The sequence below is a fragment of the Cavia porcellus genome, unplaced genomic scaffold (genome assembly GCF_034190915.1).
Source record: "Cavia porcellus strain 051 isolate PalLab524CR breed Dunkin Hartley unplaced genomic scaffold, mCavPor4.1 scaffold_6, whole genome shotgun sequence".
NCBI lineage: Eukaryota > Metazoa > Chordata > Mammalia > Rodentia > Caviidae > Cavia > Cavia porcellus.
In genome coordinates, this window is record NW_026947489.1 from 91,485,656 (window position 1) to 91,506,240 (window position 20,585).

The following is a 20,585-nucleotide window of genomic DNA, read 5'->3' on the forward strand; positions in this document are numbered from 1 at the left end:
CCGCGGGACACCTGCAATTTAAAGGTGGTTTATTCTGGCTCAGTTGGTAGAAGCTTCTGTCCACAGCTGGTGGCTCCATGGCAGAAGCCGCCTGGAACAAGGGCTGGCGTGTTCACCCCAGGGTGCACAGGGAAAAGGGCTCCAGGGTGGGGTGGGAGAGACCACCCCCCCCCACACACACTCCCGTGCAGCTCTTGCCTGGAAAGGCCCCGCCCCGAAGACGCCCCGCCCACCATCTAATCACCTTGCCCCACCAATGAGCACAGGAGGCTGGAGGCAGCAGGGGCGAAGCTGCTGGTCTCAGCCCCAGTGGTGGGTGCCCCTGGCTGTTTGTTCTCTGAAAGCGCTAAAAGGTTCGCCATCACCCATCAGCTGGTTAGGCCAAGGGTCAGGTGGCAGTGCCCTCAAGCCCTGGCTCCTGATTTTTCTCTACTTCCTGCCTGCCCTGGGATGGACAGCATCTGCAGCACTTGGGAAGGAGCCGCAGGGCTATTTCGTTTGAATCCAATTCGTTAAGAATTCAGGAATTAAAGAGTTTTTAAACTCAGCACATCCTGTGGCAGTAAGACCTCCAGCCGGGTGGACAGGAATACTTTGGATTTCTTACCCAACAGAATACATGAAAGCGTGACGCAGTTTCACACTGACATTTTTATTAATGCCAACTGTTTAATTATTATTTTTAAAACAATAGCACAAAAAATGTCTCAAGGAAGCAGTCTCACAATCCAATGACCTCCCGAAATAGTTAAGCCACACCAAATATGAATTTGTTAATAACACAAAAAGATGGTTTTTATTTTTAAGAAAAACATGGAAAAGGGAGAAGGAAGGAGCTGGGTCACCCGGGCCGAGGCAGTACCCACATGGCTGGGGCCTGGTGCAGGCATGGCCTGGGGCGCAGGGGCATTGAGGTGGCCCAGCGGGCAGGCGGCTGACTGACCCAAGTTCCGTGTCTACTGTGTCTCCTACTCGCCTGTCAGGGTTCCTAACGTCACCGCTACAGAGCGCAGTCCCAAGCTCAGGCTGGGTGCTTCTCAGCACCCCGCTGTGTCAGGGGGATGTAGGTGGGCGGTGGGGAGGACCCTGGGGAGGACTCGGAGCATAGCCCAGTGCAGGGCGGGGCTAGGGTCTTTAACACAGTTTTCTTTTTTGACCAAGTAGTCACAGAGAAGGGAGGCAGGGAGGAAACTCCCTCCTCAGTTCAGATGGAGCTGTGTGGGACAGGAGTCTCTCAGGTCAGCCTCTAGGCCAGGAAGGACCAGGAAGGACCAAGCCGCAGGACCGAGACCCAGGATGCAGGTCGGTGGATGCGGAGATGCGGGGCTGGGGACCAGGATTCGGGGCTGGGGATGCGGGCATGCACCCGCGCTGCTGCCCACCTGGCCCCCGCTGCCGGGGCAGGAGGGTGTTAAATACTTTACCACTGACAAGGCTTCAGGAAGAAGTTTCACAGTTTCATTATGCTCTATTTTATTACTATCATATTTACATGTAATTGATATTTTATTTCATTTTTTGCTCCATTGCTGATTGGCCTTTTTCAATAAAACTGAACTGGGGAGTGTGAGCAGGACCCAGGTGACTACATTCATCATCCGGCCCGAGGCGCCCTAGGGAGGCGGGTGGGCGGCAGCTCTGCGGTGGCCTGGGCTCTGGGTCACACTGTGGGCACAGGCGCGGCCCTCCGCTGCAGCAGGTACCGGTGCAGGCTCTCGGCGTCCCGCTTCAGCCATGCAGCATTGAGCAGGATATTTTCACAACACTGCTGGATGGTGCGCTCTGCCGACGGGGCTGGGTGACTCTCGAAGAAAGCCTGGTGGGGGCAAGGCAGAGCTTGGTCACTGTGAAAGATGCGGCGGCCTGGGGCAGGGCTGCACCTGTGCTGCCTCCGCAGCCGGGACGGGACAGATGCCGAAGGAGCCTGTTCCACAGCAGGAGCGCGCTGCAGGCCCATAGCACCTGGCTGCCCAACAGACTGGGCCCAGGGGCTGCTTCCACCCCGCTCCTCCAGGGGCCTCGGGACTCTGCGCACTGTGGCTGCCTCAAAGATTGGTTGGCAGGGGACAATTATACTAAGATGTTTGCCTTGCTGCAGTAATCCTGACAACTTGACACCTGGTCTCTCATGGGTCTCAGAATGAAACCATTTCTGCTGTCACAATGCCAAACTGAGAGTTGCATAAGCCACACGGCTTAGAGGATCTAACACGGGACACCTGATTGCACGAAAAGCAAAACACCCTTGGTCACCAGCCAGCCAAACGCTGGGGCCTGCCATGAGTGTGTCACCATCACCCTCGCTGTCACTGTCACTGCTGGTGGCTTGGAGGAGAACACGACTCATTCCCCCGTGGGCCCTGTGAGCCCCGAGGCCTCACTCAGGTCCCTCTCAGCCCGTGTGACACCTGCACACCCAGCCGGGAGCCAGCTTTGACTTGTTTCTCTCAGTGAACACTGTCAAAATACAGATTCGTGCGGTGGATTCCAGAGTCTCTGCTCCTCCATCAGCTGCAGTCCTGCTTGGGAGGGTCCACACCCAACGCCCCACTAAAAACTCCCTGCACTGCCACCAGGCAGACGTTTTTCCCAACCCAGACCCAGGAGATGCCACTCCCTGTGGACAGGCCACCAGAGGGCTTTCCCAGGTACGGGGCCTTAGTGCGGCCTGTGGGCCCCAGCCTCCCTACCAGCTGCCCAGGAGCCCACCGTGTCCCTCTCCGTCACAGAATCTCACTCCTCACAGTGCAACACGATGCAAACTAAATGGCGGCAGAAAACAGCTCGTTTCCTTGAGATCTAAACCTGTAAAACACACACACTCAACTAACTATAGCTTCTAGAGTGAACAAAACTGTATGAGCCAGAGACCTTCCAAACTCCTACCTCAGAACTGCTCTGCCTCCAAGAAATCGAAGTCAAAGTGATATAATAATAAAACTACTCTGTGGGCTTTTAAATGCGATGAGAAGCTTAGTTAACATTTTCCAAATCAGGGTAAATACATTCTGCAGGTGCTGGAAGTGACCGGTCCAAGGTCCACACTGAACTGAGCATTGCTAAGTGCTCCGTGGCAAAAGCCCTGCAATCATGGAATTTCATGGGAGAGGGAGAAGAGCCAATGCCGAGAACCTGCCATGCTGCTCAGTCTATACCACCACCGCATCAGCATGCAGTTCACAGAAGAGAAACGGGCCCGAACACACGCAGCTCAGCCGACTCAGCTTCTGCCTTTTCAACCACAGTGCAGCATGCTTGGAGACGAGCGTAGCTCTAACTTCCCTGGACACTACCAATTACAATCTAGGCTGCCACCTTTCTGAGGAAAAGCAAGGAGACCGACACTACACTATGGTGCATTCTCTCAGGACTCCACTGGAAACTGGGCTGGCGTTCGTGGATGCTTGATTGAAAAGTGCAAAGACCACAGTCCTTTCCTTACCTTAACCTCTCCAGCCATTTTATCCACTGCAAATCCTTCAACTGAGAGCTGAAAAAAACCAAGGTTTCAAACAGTAAGTGAAATGAAAAGAAGCAGACAACAAACTTCCTTTACCCTAGAACAAATCATTCCATTCTCTCCCAAAACTGCTTGTTACAGAGTGTGTGGAGCAGAGGAAGCAACACATAGATGCGGCCACCAGCAATCTTCACAGGCACTGGAGACCAGCCCGCGGGATACACAAGCACTCTGCTAGACTCACCCCACCCCATTTTTGAGACAGGGTCTTGCTACGTTGCCCACCCTAGCCTCAAACTTGCAATCCACCTGCTCAGCTTCCTGCGAAGCTAGAATTACAGGCCTGCACTGCCGTGCCTGGCCTCATGAGCACTGCCTGAAAGAGACAACCACAACCTGTGGACCCTATGAATCGTGGACATGAGCTAAGAGTGTCCACAGTGAGCAAACTACTCAAAATGCAAATGCTCGGGGCTGGGGATTTAGCTCAGTGGCATAAGCGCCTGCCTTGTAAGCAGGCAGTCGTGAGTTCGATCCCCGGTACCAATAAAAAGGAAAAGGACAAAAAAAAAAAAAAAAAAAAAAAAAAAAAGCAAATGTTCACGTACCTTTATTAGTCTGGATATTAAGAATCCTCCTTGATATCGATTATAAAGTTCTTCCCAGTTGTCCTTTATGAACTTCCAAGCAGCTTTCCTCCCATGCTTGCTGCCTCCAGCGACCCCACCGATGACCGATACAGTGTCCTGGGGACGTACCTCTTCCTAGAAAAACAAAGAGCACTGCAAGTCCAGTGTGTTGGGAGCATCTTCTGGTGGCAGAAAGTGCAGCTCGCTGTTGGCCTGCTGGTCATCACACAGGGATGCCAGCTCCACACTGCAGGAATAGCGGGCTCTACAAGCTTCCAGCAAGGTAGAGAGCAGTCACACAGAGACTCTTGGGACAGGTGCACATGCATGAGAGCCTGAGGAGAGAGGAAGAACTCCACAGGAAGCAGCTGAGGGGAGCGTCAGCCTCTGGTCCACCAGGTTGCCAGTCCTTACTGGTCTGTTCTGTAAGGGCTCTGTACCCTCCCCCAGGACAGCCTGTGGGACAGAACAGCAACAAGGCACACCACTCCCCCTGGGCGCAAAGGCTTAGCAGACCAAGAGGACACCAAGTCAAAGATATCCGCCACGGACTGCAGTATCCCTATAACTTACTGAAAGTGCAAATGTGAGGACTTTTTGGATCAGTTCAGGCAAAAGAGTAGCCCCGAGGACTCGTTCAATTCGGTTTTTCTCTTCTTGCATATCTGCTTGTTTGTGAAGCTACAGGAGAAAAAGAGAGATAGTTAAAGTTCTCCTCTGTTAGTCCTGTATGTGCTTAAACTTCTCCTTCAACAAAGGGAAGCTTCTCCTCTGCATGTTCTTCGGGGCACACAAGCAGAACATCACATTAAAGGTAACAGCATTCTTGGAGGAGAACAAGAAGTCAACAAGAAGCTAAAACATCCTGTGAGTCGGCACCATGCGTGGGCTGACGGGGGGAGAGGCAGACGCCAGCCCCTTCCGGTACACGGGCAGGGAGACAAGAAGAGTCAGCGTCCCCTGTCTCCCATAAGCAATCCCAAGAAACACAGGCTGAGACGGCAGCTAAGTTAGTGCTTAGGGTTTCACTGACTTTGCAGGCCTAACGCCAGCAGTCTGATCATCTATTCAGAGGGTAGCAATACACAGTGTAGCATCTGGGGGGATCTCCTTCTGAAGGTGGTGGCCACTGTTACTTCCCTATTATCTTCTTTCAAAACCCTGTATCATCCTCATTGTTTTGTTTGGTTGGGTTTTATTCTGTTTTATCTTGTTTAATTTATTATATCGGATGGGCAGCTATTTCAAAGATAACAAGATACATTATGGTAGCCATTTGGGATTTATTACTATTTTGGTTTTTTCTTTTCTATTATTTTGTTTTGAAGTTCTAGATTGCATTTGTTGTTTTGTTTGTATTGGTTCTATTCTGTTTGGTTTTGATTTTACAATGTCTGAAGGTACAGACAGCTATTTTGAAGACAACCAGAGGCATTATGATAACCACTGTTGATTTCCTATTTTTGTTTTGAAATCCTGTGTCACTTACATTGTCTTGTTTTAAATGGCTTTATTCTGTTTTATTTTGCTTGGTTTTATTCCCTTTAAAATAAAATATAAAAAAAAAATAAAGATAATAGCAGCCAGGTATGGTGGTGCAGCCCCTGGGAGGCTGAGGCAGGGGAATCACAAGCTTGAACTTAGGTGGGGCAACTTAGCAACAAAATAAAATAGGCTGCAGGTATAGCTCAGTGCAAAAGGCCTGGTGCCAACTCCCAATGCCCCCAACACAAAGCCCCTGTGACAACAGCTGCCAGGCCCTAACTGGCGTCCCAGCGGTCCTGGATGTGGGCGCTCCCGGGGTAAACCTGCCCTTGGTTCTTGGCTACTTAGCTTCGACAGGTAACAAGTGAATCTGTCCTGGCCAGACTCTTTACAGCCTGGTATTTGGCTAATGTTTTGTGCTGTTAGAGATGAATAAAATTGAAAATAATCTAAATACTCAACAGCTGACACTGTAATTACTCTATTTTTTTTTAAACAGGGTTTCCCTATGTAGCTTAGCCTGGCCTTGAACTCACCACAATCCATCTGTCTCAGCCTCCCGAGAGCTGGGTTTACAGGCATGCACTGCCATGGCCAGCAAAATTATTCATTTTTTGAAAAGGTGCATTATTCTAAGTTGTATTTTAAGAATATTTCATGATACTGTTGGGCCTGGTGATACACACCTATAATCCTAGTCCCTGGAAGGTTGAAGCAGGAGGACTGTGAGTTTGAGGCCAGCCTGACTCCATAGTAAGTTGAAGAACAGACTCTGTCTCAAAAATAGTAACAATAACAACAGACTGAAGAATGTTTCACTGTGGGGATTTAGCTCAGTGGCACAGCACCTGCCTGGCAAGTTTGAGGTCATAAGTTCGATCCCCAGCACGAAGGGGGGAGAGAGAGGGAGGGGGAGAGAGAGAGAGAGAGAGAGAGAGAGAGAGAGAGAGAGACAGAGACAGACAGAGAGAGACAGAGGCAGAGAGAGAGAGACAGAGAGAGAGAGACAGAGACAGAGAGAGACAGAGAGACAGACAGAGAGACAGAGAGAGACAGACAGAGACAGACAGAGAGACAGAGAGAGAGAGAGACAGACAGAGAGAGAGACAGACAGACAGACAGAGAAACAGAGCAAGCCAAACCCCCACAAACAAGCCCCCTGTGCACGCGCCCCACTCATACTGTTCATCACACAGAGGGTGAGAGGACCTGAATGTTTAGTTGAACTCCAAAACAGAATTCTTAAATTATTAGAAGGGAAGCCCATGCATAATGTGGATAAATGATATACTTTGAGGATAGTTTTTCTTTCTTTTTTTTAACATAGGTAAACTGTATTTTTAAATCTGGAAATTTTAAAAACACTAACAAAATTAATGGAGGAACAGTTTTTTAAAAGATTATGTTTTTCAGTACATCTCAGTTGTTTTTCTTTTTTGAGACAGGGCCTCTTTACACAGTATGAACTGGCTTTGAATTCCCAGTTTTGCTATGCAGTTGTTCAGGTTGGTCTTGAACTCACTTTGTAGCCCAGGCTGGCCTCAAACTCACAACAACCTTCCCACCTCAGCCTCCTGAGTGCTGGGATTACAGACGTGTGCCACCATGCCTGGCCTAAAGTCTTAATAAAAGAACTCTGCCTTTGCCCAAAAACAAATTGGTGTCATAAGTCTGACACAAGATTTGGGTACTGGGCTCCTTTAGGGATGGCAGCCGAGTAGACTGAGTCTCTCCACCTCTAACGCAGTCCGTATGGACAAGGAACTTCCTAGAGACTGGCAGGGAATGGGCGAGCACTTACAGAGCTTCTTATTCCACAGTATTACCATTAATTCAAACATTCATGAGGCAGGAGGATTGCAAATTTGAGCCCAGCCAGGTTCTTGTGACCTAAGAAGACTTTTTCTCAAAATAAAAAATACAAAAGAGGTGGAGCTGTGGCGTGGTATGAATGCCCCACGTTCAGTCCCTGGTACTGCTCGCGTAGAACAGAGCCTTTAGGCAGGCTGCTGTCCTTATACAGACGTACCAAGTTTCCCTACATTTTGCCTAAGCTCAAGTTAGCTATACGCCAGTTACCCTGAGGAGACAGGAGGCTGTGAGGGCAGGGGAGATAATTCCTACCACAGTGCAAAACCTCAAGAGACGAAAGATCATGCTCCCATGTCCTATCCCTCTTGTGTTTTTTATTTTGTTTTGAGACAGGGTCTCACTATATAGTTAGGGCCAGCTTTGAACTCACTATGTACCCTGGGCTGGCCTCAAGCTTGTGGTGATCCTCCTGCCTCAGCCTCCCTAGTGCCATGCCTGGACTCTTTTTTTTTTTGAAAAGAATCTTGGGGGCTGGGGATTTAGCTCAGCAGCATAAGCACCTGCCTTGCAAGCAGGCAGTCATGAGTTCGATCCCTGGTACCGATAAAAAAAAAAAAAAAAGAAAAGAATCTTGCTAAGTTGTCCAGGCTGGCCTTGAATTTACAAATCCTCTTGCTTCAGCCTCGTGCATTAACTGGGATTACAGGCATGTACCACCACAGGCTTTTTGGGGGGTGCTGGGGACGAAACCCAGGACCTTGCACAAGCCAGGAAAGAGCTCTCCCACAGGTCCTTAGCATTTACATGGCTGCAACACACATGCGCTGCACTTGCCAGAATTTTTTTTTTTTTTTTGTCTTTTTCCTTTTTATTGGTACTGGGGATTGAACCCATGACTGCCTGCTTGCAAGGCAGGTGCTTATGCCGCTGAGCTAAATCCCCAGCCCCAGCTAGGATATTTTTAACAGCACTTAAAGCTGTGCTTGTGTCTGTCCAGAATGAAAGGAAGGAAAAGGACCCATTCTCAGCCCCTCACCTTTAGCATAATGTCTAAGGTAGCTCCATCGCCGTGCTTCAGAACAGTCAGGTAAACCTACAAGTGAACACAGGAACCAAAGAGGCCGTTATCTGTTTCTAATATTCCAGAGCCAACAGAAGCCAGTGAGAGCCATGTGAGCATGCATGGTGAGAGGCCGGAGTCCATGAGCAACTGGAGGTGAGGAGTCGAGGCGAGGTGACAGCAGGGGTCGCGGCTGTGACAGGGTGAGGGGGTGAGGTGTAACGTGCTGGCCCCAAGCCATGGGTGCTACATGCAGCACGGTGTGCAGAGTCCCGACTGCTGCTAAGGAAGCTCCATCCACAGGGTGTTGTGGGCATCCAGAAGCCAGGACTGGGTCGCCCAGACTCACCGGGCTCCGCAGGTCAGCGGAGAGCACCTGCTTTCCTTCCACATGGTCCTTAAACCGCCGCCGGGCTTCTTCCAGCGTTGCCTTGTGCCCTGCTTTTCCCAGCTTCCCGAGAACCAAGCCCCTCAGGAGGGCGTCTAGATGTCCTGTCCAAGAAGTAGAAGACACAGGACTGCTTAAAATGTATCACTTGAAATTTTTTCGTTTTTTGTGACAGAGACTCGCTATGCAGTTCAGGCTGGCCTTGAACTCACTTTGTAGTCCAGGCTGGCCTCAAACTGTCAGCAATCTTTCTGCCTCAGCCTCCTGAGTGCTGGGGTAACAGGGGTGTACCACCACACCTGTCCTGAATATTTTATACAACTGTGCAAACCAAACCTACAACTCTGAACAAACACAATGTCCTAATGCTTGAGAGAAGCTTGATGTATCAAGTCCTAAGAGGCAATGGTGCACTCGACACACTAGATCAGCAAACAGATTTGCTGACTGCATCATAATCACACATGTGATTATGGTCACTCACCAAGTTTGGTGATACATGCCCGTAATTCTAACACTTGGGAGGCTGAGGCAGGAAGATGGCAATGAGTTAAAGGCCAGGTAGGCTACACGGTAAATTCAGTGCCAGGCTGAACTATAGCTCTCTGTCTCAAAACTCCCAACTGGTGGCACAGACCTGAAATCCCAGCCCTTGGGAAGCTGAGGCAGGAGGACTGCTGAGAATCTGAAACCAACCTATATTACACAGAGAAACTAAAAGGAGAGAGGAAAAAAAAAAAAAAAAAAACTGAACTCTTCAAATTTACTACACTGTCTTCGGAGACTGATTACACATTAAAGACTATGTGAGAAGGTGACGTCATGCAAAGCTGACTCAAAGCTCAGAAGCCCACACAGGGCCAAAGTATGCACAGAAGACGCCGACACTGCTGCCATTACAAACCACCATGAGACCCCACTTCACACCCGCTGAGGCTCTGACCAGAAGGACAGCGACAGTGCTGGCTGGGACATGGAGACGCTGGAGCGTTCTGGCTCTGTGGCCGGAGTGTGAAGTGGCGAGGTCACTCAGGAGAGCAGTCTGGCCATTCTTCCTCGGGCTGGACGTGGGGTTATCATGTGACCTAGCAATTTCACCCGTAAGTGCTTACACAAGAGAAAGGACAGCATACGCGGCACAAAAGAGCTGGACACGAATTGTTCCCAGAAGAATTCACTGTGCCAAGAAGTGGAGCCAAGCCAATTTGCCATCACGAGACAAGGGAAACATGTTAACACGGCACACACACAGTGGGATGGCAAAGTGACATATGCCACAATACAGGGGAATCTGGAGATGTTACGGGACAATGGGGGAAGCCAGGCACTGCGTGACCCTACATACAGGAGGTGGCCCGGATAAGCACACCAGGAGAGGAAGAACTCGTGGGGCCAGGGGAGGGAGAGTAACAGCAGCACCTAGCCTCTCTGGAGTAAAGGAACTGTGCTGTAACTAGATGGTGGTGAGAGAGACACTACTTTACAAACACAGTAAAAAGCACTGAATTGCACACTTTAAAAAGATGCAGCTGGGTGTGGTGGCACACCCCTGTAATCCCAGCATTCCGAGAGGCTGAGGCAGGAGGGCTGCCATGAGTTCGAGGCAAGCCTGGGCTGCACAGTGAGTTCGAGGCAAGCCTGGGCTGCACAGTGAGTTCGAGGTCAGCCTGAACTTCATAGTAAGACTATCTCAAAAAGACCAAACAAATAAAAAAAAGGATGAATTGCATTGCATGTAAACTTTATCTTGAAAAACTTTCAGATTTAGTACAGCAATCTAATGGATGGCAATGGTATAATAGATCAAGACGGTGCAGCACGGTCACACAATGAAACACACTCAGCCACAGAGAGGAAGAGACCCTGGATGGCTCTTGAAAGAAGTCTCACTGTATGACAGAAGCCAGGTGTGTAGACAGAACATGACTCACTTACATGAAACAGGAGACAGAATATTCACCACACGTGACAGGAGTCAGAACAGTGAGTGCCTGGGCAGGGGCACACGCCAGTGGCAGAGACGTTTCAGGATGGGGCAGGAATTCCTGGGGACGGAACTGCATGCATCTGTTTCACTCTTTTATTCTCCCGCCCATGCAACTGGGAAACTAGCATCCTTCTTCCCAGATCGTTTTTGGTTTCACAGCTTTGGCATACTCTCTGCCTCCCTGGTTGGTCCCCCCTAGTCCTCACAGCAGACCTGTTGGAAGACACTGATCTCTCCCATGGTGTGTCCTGCACCCCATGCCTTGTGTGCCTTCTCCTGCCACTCAGCAGCAATCCTGCTTCTCTCTTATAACATATATTTTAAAAAAAATACTAATGCATAATTTATACTGGGAAAAATAATATAAAATATTCCAACTTACAGCTGGGCATGATGCTGTACACCTATAATCCCAGCACTCTGGGAGGCTGAAGCAGGAGGATTCCATGTTTGAGCCCAGCCTGGCCAATTTATTGAGTTAGACCATGCCTCAAAATAAAAAATAAAAACCGAGTGGGGACGTAAGTCAGTGCTAAGACCTTCAGTCCAACTCCCAGTAATGAAGGAAAAAAAAAAATTTAAAAATTTTCATTCATTCATTTTTGGTTTTTTGGGACAGGACTGCCATAAAGTTCAGGCTGGCCTCGAACTCATGGCAACCCTCAGTCCCCCGAGTCCAGGTCACTGGCATGTGCCACCACGCCTAGCAAAACCTTCTAATTTTATTTTATTTTATTTTATTTTATTTTTTTACTTTTTATTGGTACCAGGGATCGAACTCACGACCGCCTGCTTGCAAGGCAGGTGCTTATGCCGCTGAGCTAAATCCCCAGCCCTAAAACCTTCTAATTTTAAAAAAGAAAATTTCTTCCTTGATCCCCAGATGAATTTCCCTTTCTCTAATCCTCCTTTGGTAAAAGTTCTTTAAAAAGCCATCTGCATGCGGTGCCTCCATTCCTTCTCCAGTTACAGGAAGCCCACTGCAGTTCCCCTCCCCATCCTTTCGGTGATCTGCAGCAGCACCTGCCGCGTGATGGCTCATGCCCCCTCAGACTGCTGGTTCCCTGGGTTCTGGGACCCCCCTCCTCCTCCCCTGGCGGCTCTCCACCTCCTCCATTTCCTCCTCTTCCTCCTTCTCCTGCTCACTCACTGGCCTCCCTGACTCCTGGTCATCCCAATTGATAAATTCTGGGAGTCGGAATAGGGCTCCCAGTCAGGGTGGCAGCCTCTGAAGCTCTCAGGGACACCATCAGCCCTGCAGCATGTGTGCAGGGCACCTCCCCTCCCCAGGGGCTCTCTTCCAGTCTCACAGCACCCGGTGCCTCAGTGCCTCCCAAACTCCACCAAGCCCGACCTTAAGGCACTGCCTGCCTCAATGTCTAAAATGACAAACTGCCACGCCCCAAACTCCTGATGGCCTTGCACCAAAGGTGCTCTGTGGCAGCCCCAGGTGATTTCTCTCCACCAATCAGTCTGGCATCCAAGGGCGCTGCCCACAGTGACAGAGGCGGCGCAGAGCTGCAGGGGCTATGTTCAGTCCCTACTTCACGAGTCCCTCTGCCCAGAAGCCTGAACAGAATCTCCTGTCACTGCGCGTGCAGTTGAGAGACTGCCATCGGTCTCTGCAGGCCTGGCGTGCCCTCCTGCACCCTCACTCTGCCGGCAGCAGCCCCACTCCTTCCCCCCTGCTGCGCCTCTCTGAACCTTCACACCGCAGCGCCAGGCCAGCCAGGCCAGTGCTCTGCTCCTGCTGAGGTCACCTCAGAGGCGTTATTTCTCTTTACTATACTTGCCACTGCAGGGCACATGGTATCTCTAATTGCCTGTCCATCTCCACCAGAGGCTCTGCTTGTGGCTGCACTGCCAGCTTCTAGGACAGCCTGGTGTTTACCAGCTGCTCAGTACTTGTTGGATGAATGAAGCAGTCACAAGGTGACAGTCACTGCTATTCTTATTTTAGAAGCCTCCCCTGTTAAAATTTGTCAAAAGAAAGTGCCACCTTTAGCTATCAGCAGACAGTAAAAATAATTATACTGCAAGCCCTTGAATCTCAACTTTCAACATTTAAATCATATCAAAAAGTGTAAACACAGGATTACAGCAATCATCATGGAGAAGAAAACATGTAAAAAACAGTTAACTTCCTTCACTTAAGAGCTTTGGCTTCCGTGTCTCTGTATTACCTTTACAAGATGCCTGGTATTTACGGTAACATAAACGTAAGTGCCGGATATTTATGTAAGAAATTCCCTCTAACTTTCCTTGACTATAAATGGGCCTCTGGAACTCTGCAGAGTTCCTTTCCATCACGGCACACAAATCATAGTTTACAATGAATACACACTTAAGCACTACTGTTTCTATGCTGGTGACTCATGTCACTTTACCGATAGGATCAGAAGACTTAAGTCTTAATTTCTGGCTGGCTAAATGTACAGCACCATCCAGCAGATACACAGAGGTGGTTTTTCTTGCTTTTTGGTAGTGCTAGGGATCAAACTTGGGACCTCACACAGGCCAAGAAGAGCCCCATCATGGGCCACAGGCCCAGCCTCCTTAAAGTGCTCACTGCAGGTCAGTAAAAACGTAAAACTGATTCTTTTTGAACTCAGGGCATCCATTACCTTCTCCAGGCTTGGGGTCCCAGCCCAGTCTCTCCCCTATAGGTGAAAAGACATCTTTCACAAACTCCTGGATTTCCTCATAGAAGTCTGTGTGGGACAAGAGAGTTGAGAGAATCCCCAGGTTACAGCTCAGGTCGCTCCACACAGTATAATTGGGCTCATTCACAAAAGCCTCCATGACTTTTAGAACCTCTACAGTGCTAATGATTCCAGCTCGAGCCTGGGATGGGAAAAAACACAAATTAACCTCCTCTTCATTCAAACAGAACAAACCCCGTAAGCATGTACGTTCAGCATTATCTACTACTAGCAACTTTCTGGTTTCAAGTAATGAGACTCCCTATCAAGCTATTATGAAGAAAGCTATTAAAATAAAAATCCTATTACAACATCATTGCTTATTTCTTTGCTATTTAAAAATAACTTAGAAGAATTACACTGTTCTTCCAGAATTTGGAACAACAACAAGCCAGTTAATTTCTCATTCCTACTCAGTTTCTAGGGCCTCGGCTTTGTTTTGTTTTGAAAGTTTTCACACTTTTGGAAAAGCTGCAGAAATAGTTGAGGTTTTGCCTCTTGACAGCAGCTCTTTCAAAGCTGGCCCTGTACCCAGGTCACTCTGCTCTCCCTGATGCATTTCCCAAGGGAGCACAGGCTGGAAGGGTTGCCGATCAGAGCCCCGTCAGCACTGCGTGCAGACAAAGGACCTGGGCCTCGGTGGCCACGGCTGGACAGCCAACCCCCTGTGAGCTCTGCCTGGCCAGGAGCTGGCTCCAGATTGGTGCCTCAAGGGCAATTTGTGCTCAGCTGAGAGGAACCCAAAACCAGGGACTGTGGAAGGTGGGGTGGATCTTAAACCCAATTTAAATGAAAACGAGGGGGTGCATGACATCTAGAAGGCACCTGGCCAATTTTGGAATCCCAATGATAATAATACTAATTGCTCTTTAAATTCTTTCTGAAACAAAGCCTAATATAAATACTAATTTTAAAGTTAATGTACTCCTTTGTTTTTAGTATCTCCTAAAATTTGAGTAATAATAGAGTGTTAAAAAATTCTAGTTTTGCCAGCAGAGTACAACTACTACCTTAGAGAAACATAAAATCACTCTGACTTAAAAAATGTATCAGTAGGGAAATTTCTCCAAAGTGTGTATCTGTGTCAATCCATTGAAATGAAAAAAATTTAACTACTGATAGTTAGAAAACTCTAGCTTAGGAGTGGTGAGATGGGGTTGAATATTCTGTTGATTAATTAGTCCTCCCCTCTCATCCAGAGGTGCTAACCTTCAGGAAGAACCCTGTTCTAATTACGCTTAGTACGATTCTTTCACCAATGAAGTCCATGCAGCAGGAGAGGCTCACCAGGGAGAAGAGGTCGTTCTGTAACCCGAGTCGGTCCACAGGGGGCAGAGAGAGGTCCCGAATGCCTGGTAACAAACTTTCCAGCATGGCGGAGCTGTACTGGGTCCGATAGAACCCGACTGTCCCCAGGTTTAACTGAAAAGACATCCAACAGGCTCTCTTACACACTGCCACTTTATTTTTAAGCCGCCCTTTCCTATGTGTAAAATGAACGCTACTTTTAGGCACATCAGCACAGACCACTCACACTGACAAACAGACAGGGATGAACACATAGCGCAGACACAGAAACCACCCGCCTACAAATGTGCAGAGGGGACGGAAAGGGAGACCTGTGGCAGCAGGGGCACAGCACGGGGCAAGGAGGACAGAGAAAGCAGAACCGCTGAGGTCCCAGTTCCGCGGGGTGGTTCCAGGGGGCAGACCGTATTTCCCACGGCTACAGCGACAACAGCAGAAGCTCGGAGCCTGAGCCCCACGGAACGGCAGCTGTCAAACCTTGAGTCTTAGCCATGTCCTTCTAGTCAGGTCCCGGACCCTCCAAGAAGACCCGGCTCCTTTAACCAACACATTCTGTCAGACTGCCGGGGTGAGGGCACCGCATGGCGCTCACTGGAACTCGGAGTGCTCAGCACTGACCACAGTTATTCCCACAGCCACTCACAAACATGCCAGAGTTTCAGAACACTGACACTCATATCCACGTACGTGTGTAACGGCAAAATGAGAAGACACAAATAGTTTACTATTTATGCATCATTAATTCTATACATAAACCACTACACAATTCTAATGACTGTTGTTTTATCAATTCCTTTTACTTTCACCACTGACACACTTTTATTTATCTAATTACAAGCATAGTGAATGTAACTTTTTTTCATGATTAAGAAACTTTTCTTGCTAGGTGTGGTGGTACACACCTGTAATCCCAGCACTCAGAAGGCTGAGGCAGGAGGATCAGTCCCTGAGAGTTGGAGGCCAGCCTGGGCTACAGAGTGAATTCAAGGCTATCCTAAACTACACAGCAAGATCCTGTCTCAAACAAACAAAAACAAAAACAAAAAAGAAGAAAGAACAAATGAATGAGCTTTTATTGGCCAGGCGTAGTGGCACACATCTGTAATCCCAGCACTTGGGAGGCTGAGGCAGGAGCATGAGCACCACTTCAAGGCTAGCCTGGGCTAGAAGTGCGTTCAAGACCAGCCTGAGCTGCACACTGAAACGCTGTTTCAAAAACAAACAAAGATTTTTTTCTTGTTTCTGAGAGAGGATTTTTTGTTTTCTTTGTTCTGGGGATGGAACTCACAGGCAGGCGCTGTGTCACTAAGTCCTAGCTCCAGAGACAAAGTCTGGCTATATAGTTCAAGCTGGCCTTGAACTCACAGTGATCCTCCTGCCTCAGCCTCTCAAATGCTGGGATTATATAGGTGTACGCCCAATTCCACATCATAATTTCATGTAATATTCCACTGAGAGTATTTTAAAAATTAAAACAAAAAATGGCTTTTTAGAAAAGCACAGCTAGGAATAGTAGTACATGCTTGTAATCCTAGTACTCAGGACGCTCAGGCAGGAAGATCACCACGAAAATTCTGCCTGGGCTACCTGAGTTTAAGGCCAGTCTGAACTACACAGTCAGACCCTGTCTCAAAAACAAAACAAACTAAAATCAAAACCAACAACAACAACAACAACAAAAACAAACAAGAAGGTTGAGTGTGGTGGCATACACCTGTAGTCCCAATACTAGGTAGGCTGAGGCAGGAGGATCACCACATGTTTGGCCAGCCTGGGTTACATGTAGTGAGCAGCCTGAACTTTGACAAGGCCTTGTCTTAAAATAAGTAGGTAAATAAAGCACTAAATTCTGAGGCAATGTATAGTTCCTGTTACGAATCTACAATTGTGGGGCTGGGGATTCAGCTCAGTATTTCAAGTGCTTGCCTGGTAAGGGTAAAGTTGTGAGTTCCAGCCCCAGTTCCCCCCCAAAAAAGATAGGAATCTACAACTGTGCAAAGGGATTACACTAAATATTTTTATTAAGAAGATACAGAAGCTGGACACAGTGGCACATGTAATCCCAGCACACAGGAGGGTGAGGCATTTGAAGTCTGCCTGAGTTACATAGCAGGACTCTATTTCAAAAAAAAAAAAAAAAAAAAAGGGCTGGGGGCTGGGCATAGTGGCACACGCCTGTAATCCCAGCACTTGGGAGGCTGAGGCACGAGGATTGTTTCGAGTTCGAGACTAGCCTGGGCTACAAAGAGAGCTCAAGGCCAGCCTGAACTGCATAGCAAGACCCTGTTTCAAAAAGAAAAAGAAAAGAAAAAGGGGCTGGGATGTAGCTCAGAAGTAAAGCACCTCTGGATTACTGCTAAAAGGACAAAAAAAAAGGAAGCTACAGAGCGCAGCCCTGGGGCATTTGTGAAATGGGTTTAAACCCCAGCCAGAGAGCTGGGGACAGAGCTCAGCAGCACAGACCTGCTTAGCAGGTGTGAGGTTGTGAGCTCCATTCCCAGCACCAAAAAAACAGACAGACAGACTACCAAGAGGAATCTGATGTTTCAGTGACACAAACTGATGATTGTGCACACCTGACCTCTCCTGACTACAGCTGTCCCCACGTGACGACAGAGTATCGAGGAAGCCATGTCACTGTAAGTAGGCAGCTGTAAGCTGCGCAACCTCAAACATCCCAGCCTAGGTGACTTTACACATAGTCTGCCGTCTTCTTCTCTTTTCCTTGGTCTTTTTGAGACAGGTCTTACTGTGTAGTCCAGGCTGGCCTCAAACTCACAGTGATCCTCCCGCCTCGGCCTCCCGAGTGCTGGGATGACAGGCATGCACCTCCAGGCCCGGTCTACTCTACTACTTTCTTTCCCACTCTGTCCTTACCCATTTTTGTCTACTTACCTATGACTGAAAATATCTGGGTATCTGGACAACACTATTAAAACTGGCTTTAGGGTTCAAAAAAGAATTAAGAAATGTGTTTTCTTGGGCTGGGGATTTAGCTCAGTGGCTGAAGTGCTTGCCTGGTAAGCACAAGGTCATGATGAGTTCAATCCCCAGTACCAAAAAAAAAAAAAAGAAGAAATGTGTTTTCTGGTCTATTTTTTTTTTTTTTTTTGAGGCAGGGTCTTGCTCTGTAGCCCAAACTGGCCTCAAACTCACAGTGATCCTCCTGCCTCAGCCTGCTAGGATGACTGAAATGTGTGTGTGTATGTGTTTGTTTGTTTGAAAGTCCTACTCTAGACCAAAGCAGTAAACACAGTCACGAAACCCAGAGTGGTAGGAAGAAGTCTAGTCAGTAAAGATAAAATGGCTATGGCATTTCTGGACTCACCTTCACCCACTGGTCTGGTTTGACATTTTTCAAAAGCACACTCATCTCTGGTTTATCCATCAGGATTTTTAGTTTGGCCTGGCTGGGATCTTCGCTAGTAGAGATTGTGATAGGAACCATCCACTGAGGGCAGTCTTCTCCTAAACAAGAGATCAAATGGAAAACTTGGAACATAACTTCACAGTGGAAGAAACAGAAGGTTGAAGGGAGAAGGACTGGCGGGGAGGGCCTGTGGTCAGGGTTGTGTCTGCTGCGGGAGCTCCTCCAGGTCCCCTGAGCTGCAGCGGTGTTAAGGGAGAGCTACTGACAGGAGCTCGGCGGGCTAAAAGCCCCGCCAGCCTGCGTGTAGAGTAATCCCAAATGCAATGACTGAGACAATTTTAAGGTGCAATCCCCAGCAGGTATGTACACTGCTGAAGCACCTCGGAGTTGATCTGCTGCCTATGTTTGTTATGGAGTACTGGGGTGCGAACCCAGAGCCTTTACATTCAACTACATACCTAGTCCTTTTAAAAGGTATTTTATTTTGAGACAGGGTCTCAAAGTTGCCGATTTGGACTCAAATTTGCCATCCTCTGCCTCAGCCTCCCAGGGAGCTGGGCACAGGCGGCAGGTCCCGTCCCAGAAGTGCTGCTCCCGCTCTGGGGAGTCAGCTCTCTGTACCCAGCTACCAGGCGCGAGTGCAGCAGAAACAGACACTGCGCTGACAAGCGGAGCCCTCGCCTAGCATCTCAGAGGAGCCATGGCTGGTGCAGACGAAGTTTACAGCTAACATATGTAATGTTCTATTAACATTAAAACCTGATTGTTGAGTTAAACACAGGTTAAACCCCTCTATCCTCACTAAGCTGTTCCAGAATTTTTTTGTTTGTTTGCTTTGGGGATCGAACTCATGACCTTGTGCTTGCCGGGCAGGCGCTTACACCATTGAGCTAAAAATCCCCTGCTTGTTGTTTTTTGAGACAAGATCTTGCTGTGTAGTCCAGGCTGTCCTTGTACTAAATGAGTAGCCCAGGTTGGCCTTGAACTCCTGGCATTCCTCCTGCCTCAGCCTCTCAGTGCTGGGATTGCATCACCATGCCCAGCCCGTAGTCCTTAACTGTACATGGAATGTATCAAGTCTTTGGGGGAAGAACATGACAAGGCATTGGTGACTGGAACATATTAAAAAATATGGTGAATGGTTACATTAAAGAAAACACAAAGCCAGAGATACAGCTCAGTGGCACAGCACCTGCCTGGCAAGTAAGAGGCCCAGAGATTGATTCTTAGTACAAAAACAAAACAAACAAACCAGTAAAAGACAACTGTCATTTATCTGCCTCAAAACATCCCTCTTAAACATACTTATCATTCTCCCCACTTTCTTCTTCTTTTGTGTGTGTGAGAGACAGGTTCTCACTGGGCAGTTTAGGCTGCCCTTGAACTCACACACACAGCAATCCTCCTGCCTCAGCCTCCCAAATGCTGGGACCACAGGTATGTGCCACCACACTCTGCTCTCGTTTTCTGTGAAACAGGAGTCACGCTGTATTATAAGGACCCTAAGAATGTCAAGTAAGACTGGGTTGCACTGCTTAGCACAACGCCCAGCACGTCCTACAGCAAGGACTACAGACCTTGCGCTTGCTAGGCTAGCCTGGGCTGCTGAACTGTCCCGGCCCTTCCTCATACGTTACCTCCCCACAATGCGGAGACATGAACTCCTCAAACTCAGAACACTACAAATGTACGGTTCATCTTCTTTTTTTTTGACATCTTAAATTTCATTTTAATTTTTTTACCATCTTGTTTTTGTTTAAATTTATTAAAACTACAAAAACAGTGAATTTTTTCCCACCAATCCTATATTACCCCAGTTTATCCATCAGCTCCACTCCGAGCCATCTGCTTACCAACGTAGGGTCCACTGGCACAGAACTTCCTCTGGGACAACCTCAGTAATCGGTCATCTTCCACCTAAAGAAGCAAACATTTCTCTTGGTGGGGGCACCATTTCTGTGACAAAGCAGACAATGGAACTCGTACTACCGAATGCCTCCTGAGTGCCCCACATGCAATGGTGACAGAGATGGTGATGCTATGGAATGGGAAAAAGGCCTGAAATAAAAGGTCTAGCTTTTATTCACCTGAAATAAAAGGTCTAGCTTTCATTTCTATTTTTTGAGACAAGGTCTCACTACACAGGTCAGGCTTGCTCTGAGGTCACTAGGTAGCCCAGGCTGGCCTCAAACTCATGGTACTCCACCTGCGTCAGCCTCCAAAGTGCTGGGATGACAGGCGTGCACCACCACGCCCAGCCAAAGTCTAGTTCTATACAATTATAATACGATCCTTTGAAAGGCACATGTATCCAGATCAGGGTACGTTTCTAAAAGCAAAGTATTCGTTTTCAAAAATATACACGACAAAAAAGCAAGTTACAC

The 20,585-nt window shown here is 48.2% G+C and overlaps 1 protein-coding gene across 2 annotated transcripts in view; it reads right to left on the reverse strand.

Moving 5' to 3' along the window:
* Positions 1-633: 633 nt before the first annotated feature.
* Npepps (aminopeptidase puromycin sensitive) overlaps positions 634-20,585 on the reverse strand; it is a 74,752-nt gene continuing 54,800 nt past the window's right edge. For both annotated transcript variants that reach the window (XM_003467065.5, XM_063251440.1), the window contains 10 exons: positions 20,055-20,118; positions 18,160-18,299; positions 14,811-14,945; positions 13,446-13,665; positions 8,796-8,938; positions 8,423-8,479; positions 4,663-4,770; positions 4,069-4,224; positions 3,443-3,490; positions 634-1,816 (listed from right to left, as the gene is read on the reverse strand). In XM_003467065.5, coding sequence (XP_003467113.2) covers positions 1,661-1,816; positions 3,443-3,490; positions 4,069-4,224; positions 4,663-4,770; positions 8,423-8,479; positions 8,796-8,938; positions 13,446-13,665; positions 14,811-14,945; positions 18,160-18,299; positions 20,055-20,118 — 1,227 coding nt within the window. In that variant the 3' untranslated portion in view covers positions 634-1,660. The remainder of the gene's footprint in view (positions 1,817-3,442; positions 3,491-4,068; positions 4,225-4,662; positions 4,771-8,422; positions 8,480-8,795; positions 8,939-13,445; positions 13,666-14,810; positions 14,946-18,159; positions 18,300-20,054; positions 20,119-20,585) is intronic.